The sequence below is a fragment of the Hypanus sabinus genome (assembly GCF_030144855.1).
Source record: "Hypanus sabinus isolate sHypSab1 chromosome X1 unlocalized genomic scaffold, sHypSab1.hap1 SUPER_X1_unloc_1, whole genome shotgun sequence".
NCBI classification, from domain to species: domain Eukaryota; kingdom Metazoa; phylum Chordata; class Chondrichthyes; order Myliobatiformes; family Dasyatidae; genus Hypanus; species Hypanus sabinus.
Genome location: NW_026778957.1, coordinates 982,802 through 1,006,810, shown reverse-complemented (window position 1 = coordinate 1,006,810; position 24,009 = coordinate 982,802). Strand labels below are relative to the sequence as shown.

General features: G+C 55.5%; 1 protein-coding gene across 2 annotated transcripts in view; it reads right to left on the bottom strand.

Moving 5' to 3' along the window:
- The window catches only part of LOC132385575 (receptor tyrosine-protein kinase erbB-2-like), a 90,445-nt gene that overhangs the window by 13,251 nt on the left and 53,185 nt on the right, over positions 1-24,009 (bottom strand). Inside the window, exons 12-20 of one of the 2 annotated variants that reach the window (XM_059957740.1) lie at positions 20,903-20,993; positions 18,438-18,583; positions 18,310-18,354; positions 14,152-14,290; positions 12,078-12,200; positions 9,255-9,353; positions 5,772-5,957; positions 1,766-1,924; positions 1,024-1,099 (exon numbers count right to left, since the gene is read on the bottom strand). In XM_059957740.1, coding sequence (XP_059813723.1) covers positions 1,024-1,099; positions 1,766-1,924; positions 5,772-5,957; positions 9,255-9,353; positions 12,078-12,200; positions 14,152-14,290; positions 18,310-18,354; positions 18,438-18,583; positions 20,903-20,993 — 1,064 coding nt within the window. The remainder of the gene's footprint in view (positions 1-1,023; positions 1,100-1,765; positions 1,925-5,771; positions 5,958-9,254; positions 9,354-12,077; positions 12,201-14,151; positions 14,291-18,309; positions 18,355-18,437; positions 18,584-20,902; positions 20,994-24,009) is intronic. The other variant, XM_059957741.1, reaches the window with a different exon arrangement.

Sequence of the window (24,009 nt, the reverse complement as noted above, 5' to 3'; positions counted from 1 at the left end):
TAGAGATGACAGGGATGGATGAGGCTGGACACCAGGGTTGGGGGTAGAGATGATGGGGATGGATGAGGCTGGACACCAGGGTTGGGGGTAGAGATGACAGGGATGGATGAGGCTGGACACCAGGGTTGTGGGTAGAGATGATGGGGATGGATGAGGCTGGACACCAGGGTTGGGGGTAGAGATGACAGGGATGGACACCAGGGTTGGGGGTAGAGATGACTGGGATGGATGAGGCTGGACACCAGGGTTGGGGGTAGAGATGACAGGGATGGACACCAGGGTTGGGGGTAGAGATGATGGGGATGGATGAGGCTGGACACCAGGGTTGTGGGTAGAGATGGCGGGGATGGATGAGGCTGGACACCAGGGTTGGGGGTAGAGATGATGGGGATGGATGAGGCTGGACACCAGGGTTGGGGGTAGAGATGACAGGGATGGACACCAGGGTTGGGGGTAGAGATGACAGGGATGGATGAGGCTGGACACCAGGGTTGTGGGTAGAGATGATGGGGATGGATGAGGCTGGACACCAGGGTTGGGGGTAGAGATGACAGGGATGGACACCAGGGTTGGGGGTAGAGATGACTGGGATGGATGAGGCTGGACACCAGGGTTGGGGGTAGAGATGACGGGGATGGACACCAGGGTTGGGGGTAGAGATGACGGGGATGGATGAGGCTGGACACCAGGGTTGTGGGTAGAGATGGCGGGGATGGATGAGGCTGGACACCAGGGTTGGGGGTAGAGATGACAGGGATGGATGAGGCTGGACACCAGGGTTGGGGGTACAGATGATAGGGATGGACAGGGCTGGAGACCAGGGGCATCAGTTGGTGGGGAGGGGTGGGAATGGTTTGGGTGGGAAGAGTTTTACAGCAGAAAGGGTCGGTTGTCCAGGGTGGAGAGAGGCTGTCGGTGGGTGGGGGTGGGGTGGACTAACCCCGGTACGATCTGCTCCCCAGGTGAAACCGGATGGCATCCCGCGGGTCTGGGGTCACCGCGTGGGTGGTCCGGCTGACGTACCGTAACTCCAGACGTCGCTCTGATGGGTGAACCGGCGGTGCAGTATGGACTCCAGCGCCATCCACTTGATGGGCACCTGAACGGCAACGGGTGAGACGCGTCAGGCCCAGGTAACCGAGGCAACGGCGTCAGCTCCCCCCCCCCCCCCCCCGGACGTCCGCACATTGGCTAAAAGAAAGTTCAAAGTTGGGGGTGTATTCGTTATTCATTTTTTGTGAATTTATTGAGATGCAGCATGGTAGAGGCCCTACCAGCCACTGTCCCAAATTGACTGTCGCCTAACCAGTGGACAACTGTGGATGGCGGGGGGAGACCGGAGCACCCGGAGGAAACCCAGGCTTTGCAGGGAGCAAGAAGGTACGGGCAGCAACGGGAATCGAACCACGACGCCGCCTTTCTTCCGCGGGCAGCCACAAAGATGAGGAAGCAGAACGGAACCGATGTAAGGAATAACAGCCGCTGAGTGTGAATCAAAACTAACAATCCCTGCAAACTACATTAAAAATAAGCTGAACTGCAGAATCCCGGGAAGTGAGCCCACACCCAGGACGACACCCGACAGCAGGACGGGACTGCCGGAAGGTTTATTAGTTCCACGATTCACCCCGTGACTGATCTCCAACGGCCGACACCGAGCTGCGGGTCGGTATACGGCGCGTGGATTGTACGGGCGACAGATTGGACCGCGACGGGCGGGAATTCTCTGCGACAGGGAGTGAAAACTGCCCAACCCCAGGCTGACCTTCCCGCCGTCGGCATGGTACTCCGTCTCGTCCGTGTCGAGGAGCCGGGCAAGCCCGAAGTCTGTGATCTTCACGTGGTTCAAGCTCCTTACCAGCACATTCCTCGCTGCCAGGTCCCGGTGGACCAATCGGACCTGATCCTCCAGGTAATTCATTCCCTGGTCGACGGCAAGAGTGAGATCTGGTCAGCGTGCGGTTCCTGCCAAAGCCCTGTCCCACTCCGACGGAGAAACCTCCGTCAAGCACCCTCAAACTCTGGCCCTTTCCCCCCTCGCCCCCCAACCATGGCATTTTGCTGCTTGTCCTGCCGTCGACCAGTAAGTGGGAACACTGCTGATAGTGTCCCTCACAATCCCCCCGGCTCCCGGGATTTACAGTCTGCAGGTGACTCCCTCTGGTATTTCCCATGGTGGGGGAGTCTAGGACAAGGGGGCACGACTTCAGGCTTGAAGGACGTCCATTTAGAACTGAGATGTGGAGAAATTACTTCAGTGAGAGGGTGGCAAATCTGTGTAATTTGTTACCACGAGCGGCTGTGGAGGCCGAGTCATTTAAGGCAGAGATAGATAGGTTCTTGATTAGCCAGGACATCGAAGGGTATGGGGAGGTGGGGATGACCGGCAGAACTGGATCAGCTCGTGATTGAATGGCAGAGCAGACTCGATGGGCTGAATGGCCTAATTCTGCTCCTATATGTTATGGTCTTGCGGTATGGGGCGTGGGGGAGACGACAGAGGGGGAAGTCTTTTCTCCCCCGCACAGTGCGTGGAACACCCTGCCAGGGCTGGTGGGAGAGGCAGATAGATTAGGGGCATTTAAGAGACTCTTAAACGGACACGTGGATGATAGAAAAATGGAGAGTTATGCCGGAGGGAAAGGGTAGAGTAGATTAAAGGGTTGGCACAATATCGTAGGGCTGGCGAATCTGGAGTCCCACATACTGGGCAGATTCTCCGGCCGTACTTATTAAAATTCAAGACTATATAACTGAATTCCGATCTCCCGGCTGTCAGTCAGAGACAGAGTCAGCCACCGCAGAAACCGGCTCTTTGCCCGGCCAGTCGGATTTGCCCGTATCCCTCTACCAGGGGCTCCACGGACCCCTTGGTTGACAGTAGGGGTTCATGCCACAAAGAAGTTTGGAAATCCCTGCTCTAAACTTTTCCCATTCATGCCTTTTAAAAGATTTGTGGAGCATCTCTGCAAAAGTGCTTTTTCCCACTGACCAACCATTTTAATTCCTATCCCCCATTCCTACTGAGATGTCAATCCATGGCCACCTCCTTTGCCGCGATGAAGAACCTTATGTTCTGTCTGGGTAGTCTCCAACCTGATGGCATGAACATCGATTTCTCCCTCTGGTAATCTTTCTGCTCCTCCCCTTTCCTTCTTCTTCATTGCCCACTCTGGCCTCTTACCTCTGGTCCGCTCTCCTCTCCTCCAGCCTATTCCCCACTCTGGCCTTTTGCCTCTCCCCCTCACCAGTTTATCATCTCGCCCTGGGTCCCCTCCTCCTCCCCTTTCTCCCACTCTCCTCTCTCATCGGATTCCTTCCACTCCGGCCCTTTACCTTTCCCACCCACTTGGCTTTGAGCTTGTTCTCCTTCGCCTCTCCCCACCTTTTTATTCTGGCATCTTCCCCTATTCTGTCCTGTGGCAGGTTCCCGGACTGAAACATCGACATATTATTCATTTCCACAGATGCTGCCTGACCTGTTGAGCTCCTCCAGCATAGATAGATAGAGAGATACAGAGAGATAGATAGAGACAGAGAGTGATTGCGTGTGTGCGTGTCTGTGTGTGTGTGTGTGTGTGTGCGTGTCTGTGTGTGTGTGCGTGTGTGTGTGTGCGTGTGTGTGAGAGTGTGTGTGTCTGTGTGTGTGAGAGTGTGTCTGTGAGTGTGAGTGTGTGCGTGTCTGTGTGTGTGTGTGTGAGTGTGTGCGTGTCTGTGTGTGTGTGTGCGTGTGTGTGAGAGTGTGTGTGTGTGTGTGTCTGTGTGTGTGTGAGTGAGTGTGTGTGTGTGTCTGTGTGTGTGAGTGTGTGCGTGTGTGTGAGTGTGTGCGTGTGTGTGTGCGTGTGTGTGAGAGTGTGTGTGTCTGTGTGTGAGAGTGTGTGTGTGTGTGTGTGTGTCTGTGCGCGCGTGAGTGAGTGTGTGTGTGTGTGTCTGTGTGTGTGTGTCTGTGTGTGTGAGTCTGTAAGTGTGTGTGTGTGTGTGTGTGTGTCTGTGCGTGTGTGCGTGAGTGAGTGTGTGTCCGTGTGTGTGTGTGTGTGTGTGTGTTGCTCTTTTAAAAAAGGAGTCATTATACACATCCCAATCACTTTGTCCAGCAGCTGTTGTGATGGGGTTCGGACACCTGAAGTTCCGATCTGGTTGTAACTATTTTTCTATCTGTATTGTATTTTCAGACACGTTTATTATGAGTAATCAGTCATGTGGGTTGGGGCGGGGTAGAAGCTTGTGAGTACAGTCATGAAGTCACGCTGTCTTAGTCGAGCTCAGAACGGGGGGGGGGGGGAGGTGATATGTGATAAATTTTTGGTTAACTGCTGAGATCGTCAATTTATAATTTATAACAAGTCGGTATCGCTGTACGTCTGGTTTCAGTGTTGTCAGCTCTGTTGGTAGGGTAACCTGGGGGGTTGGACGTATTCTCTGCTGGATTCTGGCAGTCCATTTGGAAGCGTTTCGCCGCCACACGAGGAGACGCTGTCCACTTGTGGTGCGTTTGCTGAACACATGGCCCTATCCGTCAGCCGGTCGGTCGTCAGTACAGGAACTGGAGAGTGGCGCAGGGAGGGTGCCTCACTATGTGGCAAACTCTGCTGTAGTCTGGAATTCTGCCCACGGCGCCTTATAAATACAATCGATGTCTACACGTCTGTTTATAGAACTGTTTGCAGGGAAACCACGCTTCTGGGAATTCCGCTCGTTGTTTGCTGATGAGCACATCAAGGCCAAGCATTCGGTGAACACACCACAAGTGAACGGAGCTCTGACGACATCTCCATACAACAACTATATAACAATCACAGCACGGAAACAGGCCATCTCGGCCCTCCTAGTCCGTGCCGAACTCTTAATCTCACCTAGTCCCACCTATCCGCACTCAGCCCATAACCCTCCACTCCTTTCCTGTCCATATACCTATCCAATTTTACCTTAAATGACACAACTGAACTGGCCTCTACTACTTCCACAGGAAGCTCATTCCACACAGCTATCACTCTTTGAGTAAAGAAATACCCCCTCGTGTTTCCCTTAAACTTCTGCCCCCTAACTCTCAAATCATGTCCTCTCGTTTGAATCTCCCCTACTCTCAATGGAAACAGCCTGTTCACGTCAACTCTATCTATCCCCCTCATAATTTTAAATACCTCGATCAAATCCTCCCTCAACCTTCTACGCTCCAATGAATAGAGACCTAACTTGTTCAACCTTTCTCTGTAATTTAAGTGCTGAAACCCAGGTAACATCCTAGTAAATCGTCTCTGCACTCTCTCTAATTTATTGATATCTTTCCTATAATTCAGTGACCAGAACTGCACACAATATTCTAAATTTGGTCTTACCAATGCCTTGTACAACTTTAACATTACATCCCAACTTCTGTACTCAATGCTTTGATTTATAAAGGCCAGCGTTCCAAAAGCCCTCTTCACCACCCTATCTACATGAGACTCCACCTTCAGGGAACTATGCACAGTTATTCCTAGATCTCTCTGTTCCTCTGCATTCCTCAATGCCCTACCATCTACCCTGTATGTTCTGCCCATAGGGCGTCCACACGCTTGCAGGTGGAATGCCAAGACCATCCGCCACTTGGGGTACACACTTTCCGGGTTAACTCCGCACTACCCCGCTTCACAAACCCTTTATTTCACAAGCGCGTTACGCGGTGCCGAGCCCCGCCTCCGGGCGGCTGCGTAACCGCTACCCGGGTATTTTCCCGCCAAACCACTGCAGACGTCTCCCCAGGGCCGCGGCCTCTCCTCCCGCCGGCCTACCTTGGCGATCTGCACACACCAGTTAAGGAGGTGCTGCGACCCGATGCGGTCCTTGTGCTCGCGGACGTAGTCGAGCAGGGATCCGAAGGGCATCAGCTGCGTCACCAGCTGCACCGTGGAGGTGAGGCAGATACCCAGCAGACGGCAGACGTAAGGGCTGCTGACGCCTGCCATGATGTACGCCTCCTGCAAAGCACAACGCACTCAGCGTCATCCCAATCACTGCCCCCCTCGGAGGCATTTAAAAAACCCTAACATAGGCACCTGGATGATACAAAAATGGAGGGTTACGTGGGAGGGGAGGGTTAGATTGACCTTAGTGTAGATTAAAAGGTCGGCACAACATGGTGGGCCAAAGGGCCTGGACTGTGAAGTTCACTCTACGCTCTCACTGAAAGCTATCGAATATTGAACTCTGAGAAAGAGTGGATGTGGAGAGGATGTTTCCTGTATTGGGGGAGTCTAGGACCAGAGGACACAGATAGAGTGGATGTGGAGAGAATGTTTCCTATAGTGGGGGAGTCTAGGACCAGAGGACACAGATAGAGTGGATGTGGAGAGGATGTTTCCTGTAGTGGGGGAGTCTAGGACCAGAGGACACAGATAGAGTGGATGTGGAGAGGATGTTTGCTATAGTGGGGGAGTCTAGGACCAGAGGACACAGATAGAGTGGATGTGGAAAGGATGTTTCCTGTAGTGGGGGAGTCTAGGACCAGAGGACACAGATAGAGTGGATGTGGAGAGGATGTTTCCTATAGTGGGGGAGTCTAGGACCAGAGGACACAGATAGAGTGGATGTGGAGAGGATGTTTCCTACAGTGGGGGAGTCTAGGACCAGAGGACACAGATAGAGTGGATGTGGAGAGGATGTTTCCTATAGTGGGGGGAGTCTAGGACCAGAGGCCACAGATAGAGTGGATGTGGAGAGGATGTTTCCTACAGTGAGGGAGTCTAGGACCAGAGGACACAGATACAGTTGATGTGGAGAGGATGTTTCCTATAGTGGGAGAGTCTACGACCAGAGGACACAGATAGAGTGGATGTGGAGAGGATGTTTCCTGTAGTGTGGGAGTCTAGGACCAGAGGACACAGATAGAGTGGATGTGGAGAGGATGTTTCCTATAGTGGGGGAGTCTAGGACCAGAGGACACAGATAGAGTGGATGTGGAGAGGATGTTTCCTATAGTGGGGGAGTCTAGGACCAGAGGACACAGATAGAGTGGATGTGGAGAGGATGTTTCCTACAGTGGGGGAGTCTAGGACCAGAGGACACAGATAGAGTGGATGTGGAGAGGATGTTTCCTATAGTGGGGGGAGTCTAGGACCAGAGGCCACAGATAGAGTGGATGTGGAGAGGATGTTTCCTACAGTGAGGGAGTCTAGGACCAGAGGACACAGATACAGTTGATGTGGAGAGGATGTTTCCTATAGTGGGAGAGTCTACGACCAGAGGACACAGATAGAGTGGATGTGGAGAGGATGTTTCCTGTAGTGTGGGAGTCTAGGACCAGAGGACACAGATAGAGTGGATGTGGAGAGGATGTTTCCTATAGTGGGGGAGTCTAGGACCAGAGGACACAGATACAGTGGATGTGGAGAGGATGTTTCCTATAGTGGGGGAGTCTAGGACCAGAGGACACAGATAGAGTGGATGTGGAGAGGATGTTTCCTACAGTGGGGGAGTCTAGGACCAGAGGACACAGATAGAGTGGATGTGGAGAGGATGTTTCCTATAGTGGGGGGAGTCTAGGACCAGAGGCCACAGATAGAGTGGATGTGGAGAGGATGTTTCCTACAGTGAGGGAGTCTAGGACCAGAGGACACAGATACAGTTGATGTGGAGAGGATGTTTCCTATAGTGGGAGAGTCTACGACCAGAGGACACAGATAGAGTGGATGTGGAGAGGATGTTTCCTGTAGTGTGGGAGTCTAGGACCAGAGGACACAGATAGAGTGGATGTGGAGAGGATGTGTCCTATAGTGGGGGAGTCTATGACCAGAGGACACAGATAGAGTGGATGTGGAGAGGATGTTTCCTGTAGTGGGGGAGTCTAGGACCAGAGGACACAGATAGAGTGGATGTGGAGAGGATGTTTCCTGTAGTGGGGGAGTCTAGGACCAGAGGACACAGATAGAGTGGATGTGGAGAGGATGTTTCCTATAGTGGGGGAGTCTAGGACCAGAGGACACAGATAGAGTGGATGTGGAGAGGATGTTTCCTGTAGTGGGGGAGTCTAGGACCAGAGGACACAGATAGAGTGGATGTGGAGAGGATGTTTCCTGTAGTGGGGGAGTCTAGGACCAGAGGGGTCAGCCTCAGAATAGAGGGCCGTCCATTTAGAACAGAGATGAGGAGGAATTTCTTTAGCCAGAGGGTGGTGAATCTGTGGAATTCATTGTCAAGGAAGGCCGTGGAGGTTGACAGGTTCTTGGTTAGTCAGAGTGTCAAATATTACAAGGAGAAGGCAGGAGAATGGGGTTGAGAGGGATAGTAAATTAGCCATGATGAGTGGAGTGGTCTTGATTGGCTGAGTGGCCTCATTCTAGAGTTACATATCACGGGGATGGTATGTAGAAGTGGTCGAGGCAGGTTCGGTATTGTCATTTAAAGTAAAATTGGATAGGTAAATGGACAGGAAAGGAATGGAGGGTTATGGGCTGAGTGCGGGTCGGAGGGACTAGGTGAGAGTCAGCGTTCGGCACGGACGCTCGGCAGGGCCGAGATGGCCTGTTTCCGTGCGGTAATTGTTATATGGGAGAGCCACCTGGGACGGGATCCGCGTAAGCTGGATCTGTGAGCGCCCAATGACTGCTGCAGAGAAGCGGGAGCTGTGCTGAAGGTGCCCTTGCAGACTGCCGGTGATACCCTGGGCCCTTTATCTCACAGTCAGCCTCATCGTGGCCTTGCACCTTACTGTCCGCACTTCCTCTGTAACTCTGAATTCCGTATTGCGGCAGGTACGTGAGGGACTGGGACACTGAAGACAAGCACGTCGGTGACAGAGGGAACGGAGGTTTACATCAGAGGGAAGGGTGAGATTCCGCAGTTTAAAATATCGGCACAATGGGAAGAGAGATCAAGGTGGCTGAAAGGCACTCCTTCCCTCTGCCAGCCCTGGGCAAGGTGTAGCTCCTGCTTCGCCCCCTGATCAGGAGCATGTGAAGCTGTGGGGAGCCAGTGGTGGACGGTCGTACGAGCAGCCGGTGCAGATCACAAGTCCTGGTGTTGCGACCACTGACGCCAGGCGGACCATCTCTGAAGAGTGTTGATAATGGCCGGGGGGGGAGTCACCCGTCTGGTAAAGACACACTGCCCCGAAAGAAGGCGATGGAGGAAAGCTTGTCAAGATCAAGGTCACCATGCTACAGTGTGTAATGATGTGGACAGGGGCCTGGACTGCGCGGTCGTGTTCGAGCTTCTACGGTTATTCAGGGTAAACGGTGTGTCGACCAGGCTGCTGTCCATTCACTGATCCCACTTACGTCCAGGATTTCCTTGTTCGCTTTGGGCGATGTTCCCTCTCTGAGTACCTTAATGGCAACGGGTATCTTAACGTCTTCGTCCTCCGGCATCCAGACGCCCTGCGTTCAGGACGGGGTGGGGGGGGGGGGGGGGGGGAGAGCACGGAAGTTAGGAGCACCGAGACTTTCCCCGGACACACACCCACCGGATAATCACCCCGCCGCGTCCACCCTCCCGAGCCTCGAGGGGAGGGGAGCAGGCAGGTGACCGCGACCAAAAAATACTGCAAAGGCAGGGGAGCTGAAATGGAAAAACTGGAAAAACGTTAAAAAACACAAGACGTCAGGCAGCATCTTTGTGGAAAGAAGCACACTTAGGTAGAATACTACAGGCCCTTCAGTCTAAAATGTGCTGGTCTTTTAACCTATTCCAATATCTATTTAATACTCCCCTGCCACATACCCCTCCATTTTTCTATCATCCATGTGCCTATCTGAGAGTCACGAATGTACCTGTCTCTACACCACCGCGGCAGGGTGTTCCACACACCCACAACACTCTGTGTAAAAAGAACACTTATGTCTGACATCCCACACCCTGAGACTCTCCTCCAGTCACCTTGAAATTACCCTCCCTTGCATTAATCATTTCCACCCTGGGACAAAGGCAGCCCCTTCTATCTTTCCATCTGGTACACCTCTCATCCTCCTTCGCTCCAAAGAGAAAAGCCCTGGCTCACTCAGCCTCTCTAAATAAGACGTGCTCTCCAATCCAGACAGCGTCCTGCTGAATCTCCTCTGCACCCTCTCCAATCCAGACAGCGTCCTGCTGAATCTCCTCTGCACACTCTCTAATCCAGGCAGCATCCTGGTGAATCTCTTCTGCACCCTCTCTAATCCGGGCAGCATCCTGGTGAATCTCCTCTGCACCCTCTCTAATCTGGGCAGCATCCTGATGAATCTCCTCTGCACACTCTCTAATCCAGGCAGCATCCTGGTGAATCTCTTCTGCACCCTCTCTAATCCGGGCAGCATCCTGGTGAATCTCCTCTGCACCCTCTCTAATCCAGGCAGCGTCCTGGTGAATCTCCTCTGCACCCTCTCTAATCCAGACAGCATCCTGGTGAATCTCCTCTGCACCCTCTCTAATCCAGACAGCGTCCTGGTGAATCTCCTCTGCACCCTCTCTAATCCAGGCAGCATCCTGGTGAATCTCCTCTGCACCCTCTCTAATCCAGGCGGCGTCCTGGTGAATCTCCTCTGCACCGTCTCTAATCCAGACAGCATCCTGGTGAATCTCCTCTGCACCCTCTCTAATCCAGGCAGCATCCTGGTGAATCTCCTCTGCACCCTCTCTAATCCAGGCAGCATCCTGGTGAATCTCCTCTTCACCCTCTCTAATCCGGGCAGCATCCTGATGAATCTCCTCTGCACCCTCTCTAATCCAGGCAGCATCCTGGTGAATCTCCTCTGCACCCTCTCTAATCCAAGCGGCGTCCTGGTGAATCTCCTCTGCACCCTCTCTAATCCAGGCAGCGTCCTGGTGAATCTCCTCTGCACCCTCTCTAATCCAGGCAGCGTCCTGGTGAATCTCCTCTGCACCCTCTCTAATCCAGGCAGCGTCCTGGTGAATCTCCTCTGCACCCTCTCTAATCCAGGCAGCGTCCTGGTGAATCTCCTCTGCACCCTCTCTAATCCAGGCAGCGTCCTGGTGAATCTCCTCTGCACCCTCTCTAATCCAGGCAGCGTCCTGGTGAATCTCCTCTGCACCCTCTCTAATCCAGGCAGCATCCTGGTGAATCTCCTCTGCACCCTCGCTAATCCAGACAGCATCCTGGTGAATCTCCTCTGCACCCTCTCTAATCCAGGCAGCATCCTGGTGAATCTCCTCTGCATCCTCTCTAATCCAGGCAGCGTCCTGGTGAATCTCCTCTGCACCCTCTCTAATCCAGGCAGCGTCCTGGTGAATCTCCTCTGCACCCTAAAATGGAGGGCAACACACCACACACCTTAACTGCCTTGTCAACTTTCTCGGCAACTCTCCTCTCTCCTGGCTAGACGCTTGATGCTCCTCAGATGGAGAGATGTTGCCCCGCCCACGCATGATCAATGGCTTAACGATATTATGGCCTGCTTGGACTTTGAAAAAATTCATTATTCAGTTCTTCATTCGGACCTTAAGCTCCATGAGGTTTGGGGACCTTTTATCGAGTACTTTCATAACCTTCTTCTTGACTAGGGTTTTTTTCTCGGACCCTTGCTTTCAGCTCCCTTTTTTTTCTGGTAGTAGGCATTACTATCCTCTGTTGCTGAGTGTATTCACAGTCTGGGAGTTTGACTGTCCTGATTTATATTCTCCATATTGTGTTGTGGTTGGTCTGGAGTTTTTTTTTGTGTTGTGGGGCTTGGGGAGGACACTAAGTTTACTTGTCTTCAATTTAGTGCTTTTTTTAAAAATTCTCTTTCTTTGTATCATATTGTCATTGTATGCTTAATTTTGCACTGTATTAATGTTCCTCATTGTGATTTGGGGTTTTTTAATTTGTAAAATGGATAAAAAAACTAAAAAGAAAAAAAAAAACAACTTTCTCGGCAACTCTGAGAGATCTGCGTCCCTCTGTTTCTCCCGACTGCCAGGAACGCTGAACCCGGACTTCAAATCTGAACTTTCACACTTTTCTGGGTTGTGGCTCAGCCAGCTCTGCATTCTGTAACCAAGAACCTTCTACAACTGCCCACAACATTACCTTGCCTCTATGAATTTTACCCCACCACCACCCGCAATCTAATCGCCTGATGGGGTGTACTCCCCGCTGGAGGGCGGCATCAGCCTCGTTTCTTTACCTTATAAACAGTTCCGAAGGCACCGGATCCCAGGACTTTTACTTTCTTCATCTCCGTCTCCTTCAGGATTCGGATCTGCGCCTGATTCGGAACAACACCGCTCGGACTCACCGGCTCGACGAGCTGGGGACAGACAGGACGCCACAAACAAAATCAATTATCCCTTCACACACCAGGCGCGGGGCCCATCGAGCGAGGACTCGCCAGGCGCGGGGCCCATCGAGCGAGGACTCGCCAGGCGCGGGGCCCATCGAGCGAGGACTCGCCAGGCGCGGGGCCCATCGAGCGAGGACTCGCCAGGCGCGGGGCCCATCGAGCGAGGACTCGCCAGGCGCGGGGCCCATCGAGCGAGGACTCGCCAGGCGCGGGGCCCATCGAGCGAGGACTCGACAGGCGCGGGGCCCATCGAGCGAGGACTCGACAGGCGCGGGGCCCATCGAGCGAGGACTCGCCAGGCGCGGGGCCCATCGAGCGAGGACTCGCCAGGCGCGGGGCCCATCGAGCGAGGACTCGCCAGGCGCAGGGCCTGTTGAATGAGGACTCGCCGGCTCGCCAGGCAGAGAAGGGGGTCATGACTGGAGGAGAGGTTAGTACGGTAGCTGCTTTGCTTTGCCACTGAATCAAGAAGCCATACAGTGGTTGAGAAGCTTGACGGGTTGACTCTGGCTTATGGTGTGCTGGCCATCAATCGTGGAATTGAATTTAGGAGCCAAGAGGTAATGTCATAGCTATATAGGACCCTGGTCAGACCCCACTTGGAGTACTGTGCTCAGTTCCGGTCGCCTCACTACAGGAAGGACGTGGAAGCCATAGAAAGGGTGCAGAGGAGATTTACAAGGATGTTGCCTGGATTGGGGAGCATCCCTTATAAGAACAGATTGAGTGAACTCGGCCTTTTCTCCTCGGAGTGACGGAGGATGAGAGGTGACCTGATAGAGGTGTACAGGATGATGAGAGGCATTGATCGTGTGGATAGACAGAGGCTTTTCCCTCAGGGCTGAAATGGTTGCCACAAGAGGACACAGGTTTAAGGTGCTGGGGAGTTGGTACAGAGGAGATGTCGGGGGTAAGTTTTTTACTCAGAGAGTGGTGAGTGTGTGGAATGGGCTGCCGGCGACGGTGGTGGAGGTGGATACGATAGGGACTTTTAAGAGACTCCTGGACAGGTACACGGAGCTTAGTAAAACAGAGGGCTGTGGGTTTGCCTAGTAATTTCTAAGGTGGGGACATGCTCCGCAAAGCTTTGAGGGCTGAAGGGCCTGTATTGTGTTTCTGAGTCACAGAGCACTGCAGCCCGTCTAGTCCACTCCAAGCCGTTACTCCATCTCGTCGCATCTCCCCACACCCGGACCCATTACGCTCCCTCCCCATGGACTGAGGTAATGTGAATGGCTGAGGCAAACAGTGGGCAACACGGATAGAGTAACAGCGATTGGATTCAATCCCTGCCGCTGTCCGTATGTTCTCCCCGTGACCGCGTGGGTTTCCTCCCGCGGTCCGAAGAGCGACTGGTTTAGGGTGAGCGAGCTGCGGACTCACTCCGTCTGAACAGTGGCGTCGCTTGGCGGGCGGGCGTCCCTCCCTGACGCACTCTGCCACGCCCGCGCGACGAGGAGGACTCCTCTGGGAATCAGCACCATTTCTATCTTCGAAGTCCCTTTCCAAGGTTCTGTTCAGGACCCTAATCTGGAGCTGACTTGCGGGAGAGGGGCCTCGCGACCGGCCGCTTCTCGATACGCGAGCCGCCCTCGGGTTGCCGGACTCCCGCGGCCAGTGCCGCCGCCTGGCGTGCCGTGGGAGTACGCGGGAGACCGAAAGCAGGGAGCCGGCCGCCGGCTGTGTGCCCGGGCACCCGGGTTCTTTGGGCGCAGAGCAGTAACTCTAACAACCACACGTCACAACGAGGGGTGCGCGGACGCGGGTGGGACACATCAGCAGAAGATCGCAAATACACGGTCAGGGGCCGCTGTATGAGGTACGGGAGGTACCGAGTGAAGCGGCCAACGAGGGTACGACTTCCGCGTGGACCCAGAGGAATGGCAGTCGGAAGGTGCTGAGCCTGCCCCGGGCTCACCTTGTTCTGCTCCAGGAGTCTCATCATCTTGTGCTTCTGCTTCAGGTAGACCTTGCGTTTCCACCAGACGATCAGCAGGACGACGAGCAGCATGAAGAGCAGAGCCCCGACGATCCCGGCCACCACCGAGGTCACCTGGCTGGACGGGGAGAGAGAGAGAGAAGCACAGTTCCGTCAGACGGTACGCTCCCCCCTCCCCCACCCCGGAGACCATTCCACAGGCCTGCGGAGACCCCGGACCCCTTCCGCAGGAGGCGGCCTCGCCTCGCAATCTGAACTAGCGCTGAGGAGAGACCGCCGAATAGCGGTTCCCGGGATTTCATTGCAGAGAGACGGCGTGGAACAGGCCCGGCAGCCCAACGATAAAACCTGAGTCTGGTCACAGGGCAACTTGCCAAATAAACCAACTAAACCAAACGGTTCTCGGACTGTGGGGAGAAACCCGCGGGGTAGCAGGGAGAAGGGGCAAACTCCCTCACAGTTGGCGCCAGAATTGAACTCTGACCTGTGTGATGAAACAGTGTGACTGATGTCCCTCACTCTCGGCAGTAAGTACATACGAGGATGTTTGAGCAAGAGCACGCTGGATAATTCTCTGTATGTCAAAGCTCTGGGGGGCGCGGGGGGGGGGGGGGCGGGTCCTGACATTTACTGTGACCAATGCGTAAGCATCCTGCGTCTTCATGTGTAAAACTTCGCCCCTACCCCACGCCCACACACTGTCATTCTACAGGTACACAGCGGACAGCACCCTGACAAACCGCAATACTGCCCCGCAGCCGACGGGAGTCAAGACGCCCAACTCATCCCCTGCACCAGCCTTCTCACCGTCAAGGATGCATGCAGAAAGGGGCCGGTACCATCGCGAAGGACCCCACCCACCCTGCTCGCGGACTGTTCGTCCCACTCCCGTCGGGGAGGAGGCTACGTAGCATCAACACCAGGACCACCAGACTCAAAAACAGTGACTTTCCCCCAAGCAGTGAGGCCGATCAACACCTCCACCCACTGACCCACCCCTCCACACCCCCAATCACCCACTGACCCACCCCTCCACACCCCCAATCACCCACTGACCCACCCCTCCACACCCCCAATCACCCACTGACCCACCCCTCCACACCCCCAATCACCCACTGACCCACCCCTCCACACCCCCAATCACCCACTGACCCACCCCTCCACACCCCCAACCACTCACTGACCCACCCCTCCACACCCCCAATCACCCACTGACCCACCCCTCCACACCCCCAATCACCCACTGACCCACCCCCCACACCCCCAACCACTCACTGACCCACCGCTCCACACCCCCAATCACCCACTGACCCACCCCTCCACACCCCCAATCATCCACTGACCCACCCCTCCACACCCCACAATCACCCACTGACCCACCCCTCCACACCCCCAATCAGCCACTGACCCACCACTCCACACCCCCAATCAGCCACTGACCAACCCCTCCACACCCCCAACCACTCACTGACCCACCCCTCCACACCCCCAACCACTCACTGACCCACCCCTCCACACACCCAATCACCCACTGACCCACCCCCCACACCCCCAATCACCCACTGACCCACCGTTCCACACCCCCCAATCACCCACCAACCCACCCCTGCACACCCCAATCACCCACTGACCCACCCCTCCACACCCCCGATCATCCACTGACCCACCCCTTCACACCCCCAACCACCCACTGACCCACTCCTCCTCACCCCCAACCACCCACTGACCCACCCCTCCACACCCCCGATCACTCACTGACCCACCCCTCCACACCCCCAACCACCCACTGACCCACCCCTCCACACCCCCGATCATCCACTGACCCACCCCTGCACACCCCCAATCACCCACTGACCCACCCCTCCACACCCCCCCCGATCACCCACTGACCCACCCCTCCGCACCCCCGATCACCCACTGACCCACCCCTCCACACCCCCGATCACCCACTGACCCACCCCTCCACACCCCCAACCACCCACTGACCCACCCCTCCACACCCCCAACCACCCACTGACCCACCCCTCCACACCCCCGATCACTCACTGACCCACCCCTCCACACCCCCAACCACCCACTGACCCACCCCTCCACACCCCCGATCACTCACTGACCCACCCCTCCACACCCCCAACCACCCACTGACCCACCCCTCCACTCCCCCGATCACCCACTGACCCACCCCTCTGCACCCCCAATCACCCACTGACCCACCCCTCCACACACCCCCAATCACCCACTGACCCACCCCTCCTCACCCCCAACCACCCACTGACCCACCCCTCCACACCCCCGATCACTCACTGACCCACCCCTCCACACCCCCGATCACCCACTGACCCACCCCTGCACACCCCCAATCACCCACTGACCCACCCCTCCACACCCCCGATCACCCACTGACCCACCCCTCCACACCCCCAATCACCCACTGACCCACCCCTCCACACCCCCAACCACATACTGACCCATCCCCACACCCCATCACCCACTGACCCACCCCTCCACACACGCCCAATCAGCAACTGACCCACCCCTCCACACCCCATCACCCACTGACCCACCCCTCCACACACGCCCAATCACCCACTGACCCACCCCTCCACACCCCCAATCACCCACTGACCCACCCCTCCACACCCCCAATCACCCACTGACCCACCCCTCCACACCCCCGATCACCCACTGACCCACCCCTCCACACCCCCAATCACCCAGTGACCCACCCCTCCACACCCCCGATCATCCACTAACCCACCCTTCCACACCCCCAACCACACACTGACCCATCCCCACACCCCATCACCCACTGACCCACCCCTCCACACACGCCCAATCACCCACTGACCCACCCCTCCACACCCCCAATCACCCACTGACCCACCCCTCCACACCCCCAATCACCCACTGACCCACCCCTCCACACCCCCGATCACCCACTGACCCACCCCTCCACACCCCCAATCACCCAGTGACCCACCCCTCCACACCCCCAATCACCCACTGACCCACCCTCCACACCCCCAATCACCCACTGACCCTCCCCTCCACACCCTTAACCACCCACTGACCCACCCCTCCACACCCCCAATCACCCACTGACCCACCCTTCCACACACCCCCAATCCCCCACTGACCCACCCCTCCACACCCCCCAATCACCCACTGACCCTCCCCTCCACACCCTTAACCACCCACTGACCCACCCCTCCACACCCCCAATCACCCACTGACCCACCCCACCACACCCCCAATCACCCACTGACCCACCCTTCCACACACCCCCAATCACCCACTGACCCACCCCACCACACCCCCAATCACCCACTGACCCACCCTTCCACACACCCCCAATCACCCACTGACCCTCCCCTCCACACCCTTAACCACCCACTGACCCACCCCTCCACACCCCCGATCACCCACTGACCCACCCCACCACCCCACCACACCCCCAATCACCCACTGACCCACCCTTCCACACACCCCCAATCACCCACTGACCCACCCTTCCACACACCCCCAATCACCCACTGACCCACCCCTCCACACCCCCGATCACCCACTGACCCACCCCACCACCCCACCACACCCCCAATCACCCACTGACCCACCCTTCCACACACCCCCAATCACCCACTGACCCACCCTTCCACACACCCCCAATCACCCACTGACCCACCCCTCCACGTCCCTTTTAAGTGGCTCCACACACACCAATCCTCGTGGGGATCGACCCTCTCCCTCGTCCCCTCCCGTTGCTGCGCCGACCGACAAGACTGCTAACATCGTAAATCAGCGAGTTGCCCCCCTCTGGTTGTGAAACAGAGACACCTCTCTCCCTCATCAGAGAGAGAGCCTGTGGTGTGGGTGAACGAGTCGTCCTTGGGGTACTGCAAGTGGGAGTGTTTATTGATCGTGGGGTGCGGGGGCAATGCTTGTGTGTGGGAGGGGGGCTTTGGGGTTCTAAAGTTTTAACCCTCACTCATTCTTTGGGGCAGCCTGTCTCTGTTTGCGAAGAAGAATTATTTCGGGATGCAGACCGTGTACGTTTGTCCGACATTAAATGGTTGACAAGTGTCCAGGCCGCGGGTGACCGACAGCCGCCCGGGGAAGGGAGCCAAGCAGGGGGCTGACCTGTGAATGGGCTCCTCGGGACAGCCGTCCTCGCCCGCCGTGCACCTGCAGGACGAGAGAGACACAGTTACTGGCGGAGAACGTGCGGCGGGGGATTCCCGCAGAGCCGGTGCCCGATCCGTACTTACGAGTGACTGCAGTTGGTGGGGCAGAGCTGGCACAGGCCGTGTTCGTCCGGGTACTTCCAGATGTGGCCGTGCAGGCCGCCGGGGCACTTGGCGACGCAGTGCGCGCCGTCCCGGTAGCGGCGGCAGGCCACGCAGTTGTCGGAGCCCTGGTGGCAAGAACAGAAGCGTCAGTCCCCTCCGCGGGATCACCATCCGCTCTCCGCGTAAACTTACCGCGAGATACGGCCCAACTACTCTACACCCCCTTAATCTACTGACCCGGGGGCATCTTGGGAACGCGGGAAGAAACCGGAGCACCTTGAGGAAACCCACGCGATGACGGGGAGAGTGTACGAACTCCTCGCAGGCAGCGGCGGGGGCTCACAGGTGCAGTGATCGAGGCTTGTTAACGGGAACAGGCGGCCGGGAGGCCGAGGTCAACGGAGCCTTGATGGGTCGGGGCATGAAGGGGTACGGGGAGAAGGCAGGCGATGGGACAATGGACGAAGATTCTGCACCTGTGCCTTTGTGATACCGGGTGACCGGCGTTGTGGCTTGCGTTGCTGTGCCACGCACCGTGGGTATGCTATGTTGGCGCCAGAACCTGTGGCGACACTCGCCAGTGGAACAGCCCCCACCGCGCGGGCTGCCCCCACCGCGCCCGAGGCTGGGTCGGTCATTAAAACGCAAACGACTCAGTTCACTCTGGGCTTTGGTGTAATGTGATAAATTAGTGAACATACACTCGCACACACACACACACATTGAAACACACCAGACACACACACACAGACACACACTCGCACACACACACACACACACACACACTGAAACACACCAGACACACACACACACACACACACAGACACACACACACACACACACACACTCACACAGACACACACACACACACTGAAACACACCAGACACACACACACACACACACACACTCACACACACACTGAAACACACCAGACACACACACACACACTCGCACACACACACACACACACAGACACACACACACACACACAGACACACACACACACACAGAGACACACACACACACACACACACACACTCACACACACACTGAAACACACCAGACACACACACACACACACACAGACATACACACACACTCACACAGACACACACACACACTGAAACACACCAGACACACACACACACACACACACAGACACACACACACACACTGAAACACACCAGACACACACACACACACACACACACACACACACAGACACACACACACACACAGACACACACACACACAGACACACACACACACACTGAAACACACCAGACACACACACACACACTGAAACACACCACACACACACACACACACACACACACAGACACACACACACACAGACATACACACACACACAGACACACACACTCACACAGACACACACACACACTGAAACACACCAGACACACACACACACACACACTGAAACACACCAGACACACACACAGACACACACACACACACACACACACTCACACAGACATACACACACACACACAGACACACACACTCACACAGAAACACACACACTGAAACACACCAGACACACACACACACACACTCGCACACACACTGAAACACACCAGACACACACAGACACACACACACACACTGAAACACACCAGACACACACACACACACACACTCACACACACACTGAAACACACCAGACACACACACACACACTCGCACACACACACACACACTGAAACACACCAGACACACACACACACACACACACACACACACACACACACACACACACACACGACACAGACTCACACAGACACACACACACTCACTGACACACACGCGCACACGCACACACTCACACAGACACACACACACCACACACACACACGCACACACACACGCACAGACTCACACACAGACACACACACACATGCACACGCACACACGACACACACACTCACACGTGCGCACAGACACACACGACACACAGACTCACAGACACACACACACACACACATGCACAGACTCACACACGACACGCACACGCACACACACGACACACACACTCACACACGTGCACAGACTCACACACACACACTATGGAGGGGAATAAACAGTTGACGTTTCAGGCCGAGACCCCTCTTCAGGTCTGGAACAGAAGGGGGAAGAGTGCAAGTTACAGGTGATGGGTGACACCAGACAGGTGGTAAAGGTAAAGGGTGGAAAAGAAGGAATCCGATAGGGGAGGGGAGCCCGCAACAGTCCGCAACACACGCCCGCATGCCTTGCGCACGCTGACCCACACGCGGTTGGGTGGTGGGGAGGAGACTGAGGCATGCGGAGGAAACCCGCGCATGTGAAGGGGAGAGCGCGGAGGGAATCAAAGCCGGGTCACTGCGTTACCACGCCGGACCCACACCCTGCCCCTTTCCAGCCCGCCCCACAGCCAGCTCACCTTCCCACTGCAGCTGAGGCTGTTGTTCTGCGGGAAACACTCCGGGTGACAGGCCATGCACTTGAATTCGCTCACATACTCCCGAAACGAGCTGCAGAAGGAGACACGGTGCAACAGTAAAGGACGCAGGACTGACGACGAGCACAGGACCATCGGACGGAGCGGCCGAACCAGGCCATTCTGCCCATCAGGTCTACTCACCCATTCCAACACAGTACCAGCTCCTCTACCTACACCGAGGCTTCATCAGTCAGACCACACGGAGTATTGGGACCCTAATGAGGGTCCGGAGGAGGGTCATGAAAATGATCCCAGGAAAGAAAGGGTTAGCACATGAGGAGTATTTCAGACTCTGGGCCTCTACTCAATAGTGTTTAGAAGAATGAGTTGGGGAGCTCATTGAAAACTACTGAATATTGATAGAGTGGATGTGGAGAGGATGTTTCCTATACTGGGGGAGTCTAGGACCAGAGGACACAGATAGAGTGGATGTGGAGAGGATGGTTCCTATACTGGGGGAGTCTAGGACCAGAGGACACAGATAGAGTGGATGTGGAGAGGATGTTTCCTATAGTGGGGAAGTCTAGGATCAGAGGACACAGATAGAGTGGATGTGGAGAGGATGGTTCCTATAGTGGAGGAGTCTAGGACCAGATAGAGTGGATGTGGAGAGGATGTTTCCTGTAGTGGGGGAGTCGAGGACCAGAGGACACAGATAGAGTGGATGTGGAGAGGAGGTTTCCTATAGTGGGGGAGTCTGGGACCAGAGGACACAGATAGAGTGGATGTGGAGAGGATGTTTCCTATAGTGGGGGAGTCTGGGACCAGAGGACACAGATACAGTGGATGTGGAGAGGAGGTTTCCTATAGTGGGGAGTCTAGGACCAGAGGACATAGATAGAGTGAATGTGGAGAGGATGTTTCCTGTAGTGGGGCAGCCTAGGACCAGAGGGCACAGCCTCAGAATAGAGAAACGTCCATTTTGAACAGAAATAAGGAGGAATTTCTTTAGCCAGAGGGTGGTGAATCTGCAGAATTCAGTACCACAGGGCTGTAGAGGCCGAGTCAGTGGGTGTATTAAAGCAGAGGTTGAAGGGTTTTGGATTCATCAGGATATCAAAGGTTATGGGGCAAAGTCAGGAGAATAGGGGTTGAGAGGGTTAGTAAATCAGCCATGACGGAATCACCAGACTCGATGGGCTGAATGGCACAATTCTGCTCCTCGGACTCATGGTGTAATGTGGTCCAAGATCAATCTAACACTTCCCTCTGAGAAAACTCTCCATTTTTCTATCATTCATCTGCCCATCTGAGAGTGTCTTAATGGCCCTAATTACCTCTACCACCACCCCTGGCAGGGGGGTTTCACACACCCACCACTGAGTATCCTCCCCTATAACTCCTCCCTCGTATTAGCCACTTCTGCTCTGGGAAAAAGTTTCCCTCGATCCGCACCATCAATGCCCTTTAACTTGTACACCTCTGTCAATTCCCCTCTCATCCTCCTCTGCTCCAGAGAGAAAAGCCCCAGCTCGCCTAACCTTTGATCAAAAGACACCCTCTCTAATCCGGGCAGCATCCTGGTGAATCTCCTCTGCACCCTCTCTAATCTGGGCAGCATCCTGGTGAATCTCCTCTGCACCCTCTCTAATCCAGGCAGCATCCTGGTGAATCTCCTCTGCACCCTCTCTAATCCAGGCAGCATCCTGGTGAATCTCCTCTGCACCCTCTCTAATCCAGTCAGCGTCCCGGTGAATCTCCTCTGCACCCTCTCTAATCCAGGCAGCATCCTGGTGAATCTCCTCTGCACCCTCTCTAATCCAGGCAGCATCCTGGTGAATCTCCTCCGCACCCCCTCTAATCCAGGCAGCATCCTGGTGAATCTCCTCTGCACCCTCTCTAATCCAGGCAGCATCCTGGTGAATCTCCTCTGCACCCTCTCTAATCCAGGCAGCATCCTGGTGAATCTCCTCTGCACCCTCTCTAATCCAGTCAGCGTCCCGGTGAATCTCCTCTGCACCCTCTCTAATCCGGGCAGCATCCTGGTGAATCTCCTCTGCACCCTCTCTAATCCAGGCAGCATTCTGGTGAATCTCCTCTGCACCCTCTATAATCCAGGCAGCATCCTGGTGAATCTCCTCTGCACTCTCTCTAATCCGGGCAGCATCCTGGAGAATCTCCTCTGCACCCTCTCTAATCCAGGCAGCATCCTGGTGAATCTCCTCTGCACCCTCTCTAATCCAGGCAGCATCCTGGTGAATCTCCTCTGCACCCTCTCGAATCCAGGCAGCATCCTGGTGAATCTCCTCTGTACCCTCTCTAATCCAGGCAGCATCCTGGTGAATCTCCTCTGCACCCTCTCTAATCCAGGCAGCATCCTGGTGAATCTCCTCTGCACCCTCTCTAATCCGGGCAGCATCCTGGTGAATCTCCTCTGCACCCTCTCTAATCCAGGCAGCATCCTGGTGAATCTCCTCTGCACCCTCTCTAATCCGGGCAGCATCCCGGTGAATCTCCTCTGCACCCTCTCTAATCCAGGCAGCATCCCGGTGAATCTCCTCTGCACCCTCTCTAATCCAGGCTGCATCCCGGTGAATCTCCTCTGCACCCTCTCTAATCCAGGCAGCATCCCGGTGAATCTCCTCTGCACCCTCTCTAATCCAGACAGCGTCCCGGTGAATCTCCTCTGCACCCTCTCTAATCCAGACAGCGTCCCGGTGAATCTCCTCTGCACCCTCTCTAATCCAGGCAGCATCCTGGTGAATCTCCTCTGCACCCTCTCTAATCCGGGCAGCATCCTGGTGAATCTCCTCTGCACCCTCTCTAATCCAGGCAGCATCCCGGTGAATCTCCTCTGCACCCTCTCTAATCCAGGCTGCATCCCGGTGAATCTCCTCTGCACCCTCTCTAATCCAGGCAGCATCCCGGTGAATCTCCTCTGCACCCTCTCTAATCCAGACAGCGTCCTGGTGAATCTCCTCTGCACCCTCTCTAATCCGGGCAGCATCCTGGTGAATCTCCTCTGCACCCTCTCTAATCCAGGCAGCGTCCCGGTGAATCTCCTCTGCACCCTCTCTAATCCAGACAGCATCCTGGTGAATCTCCTC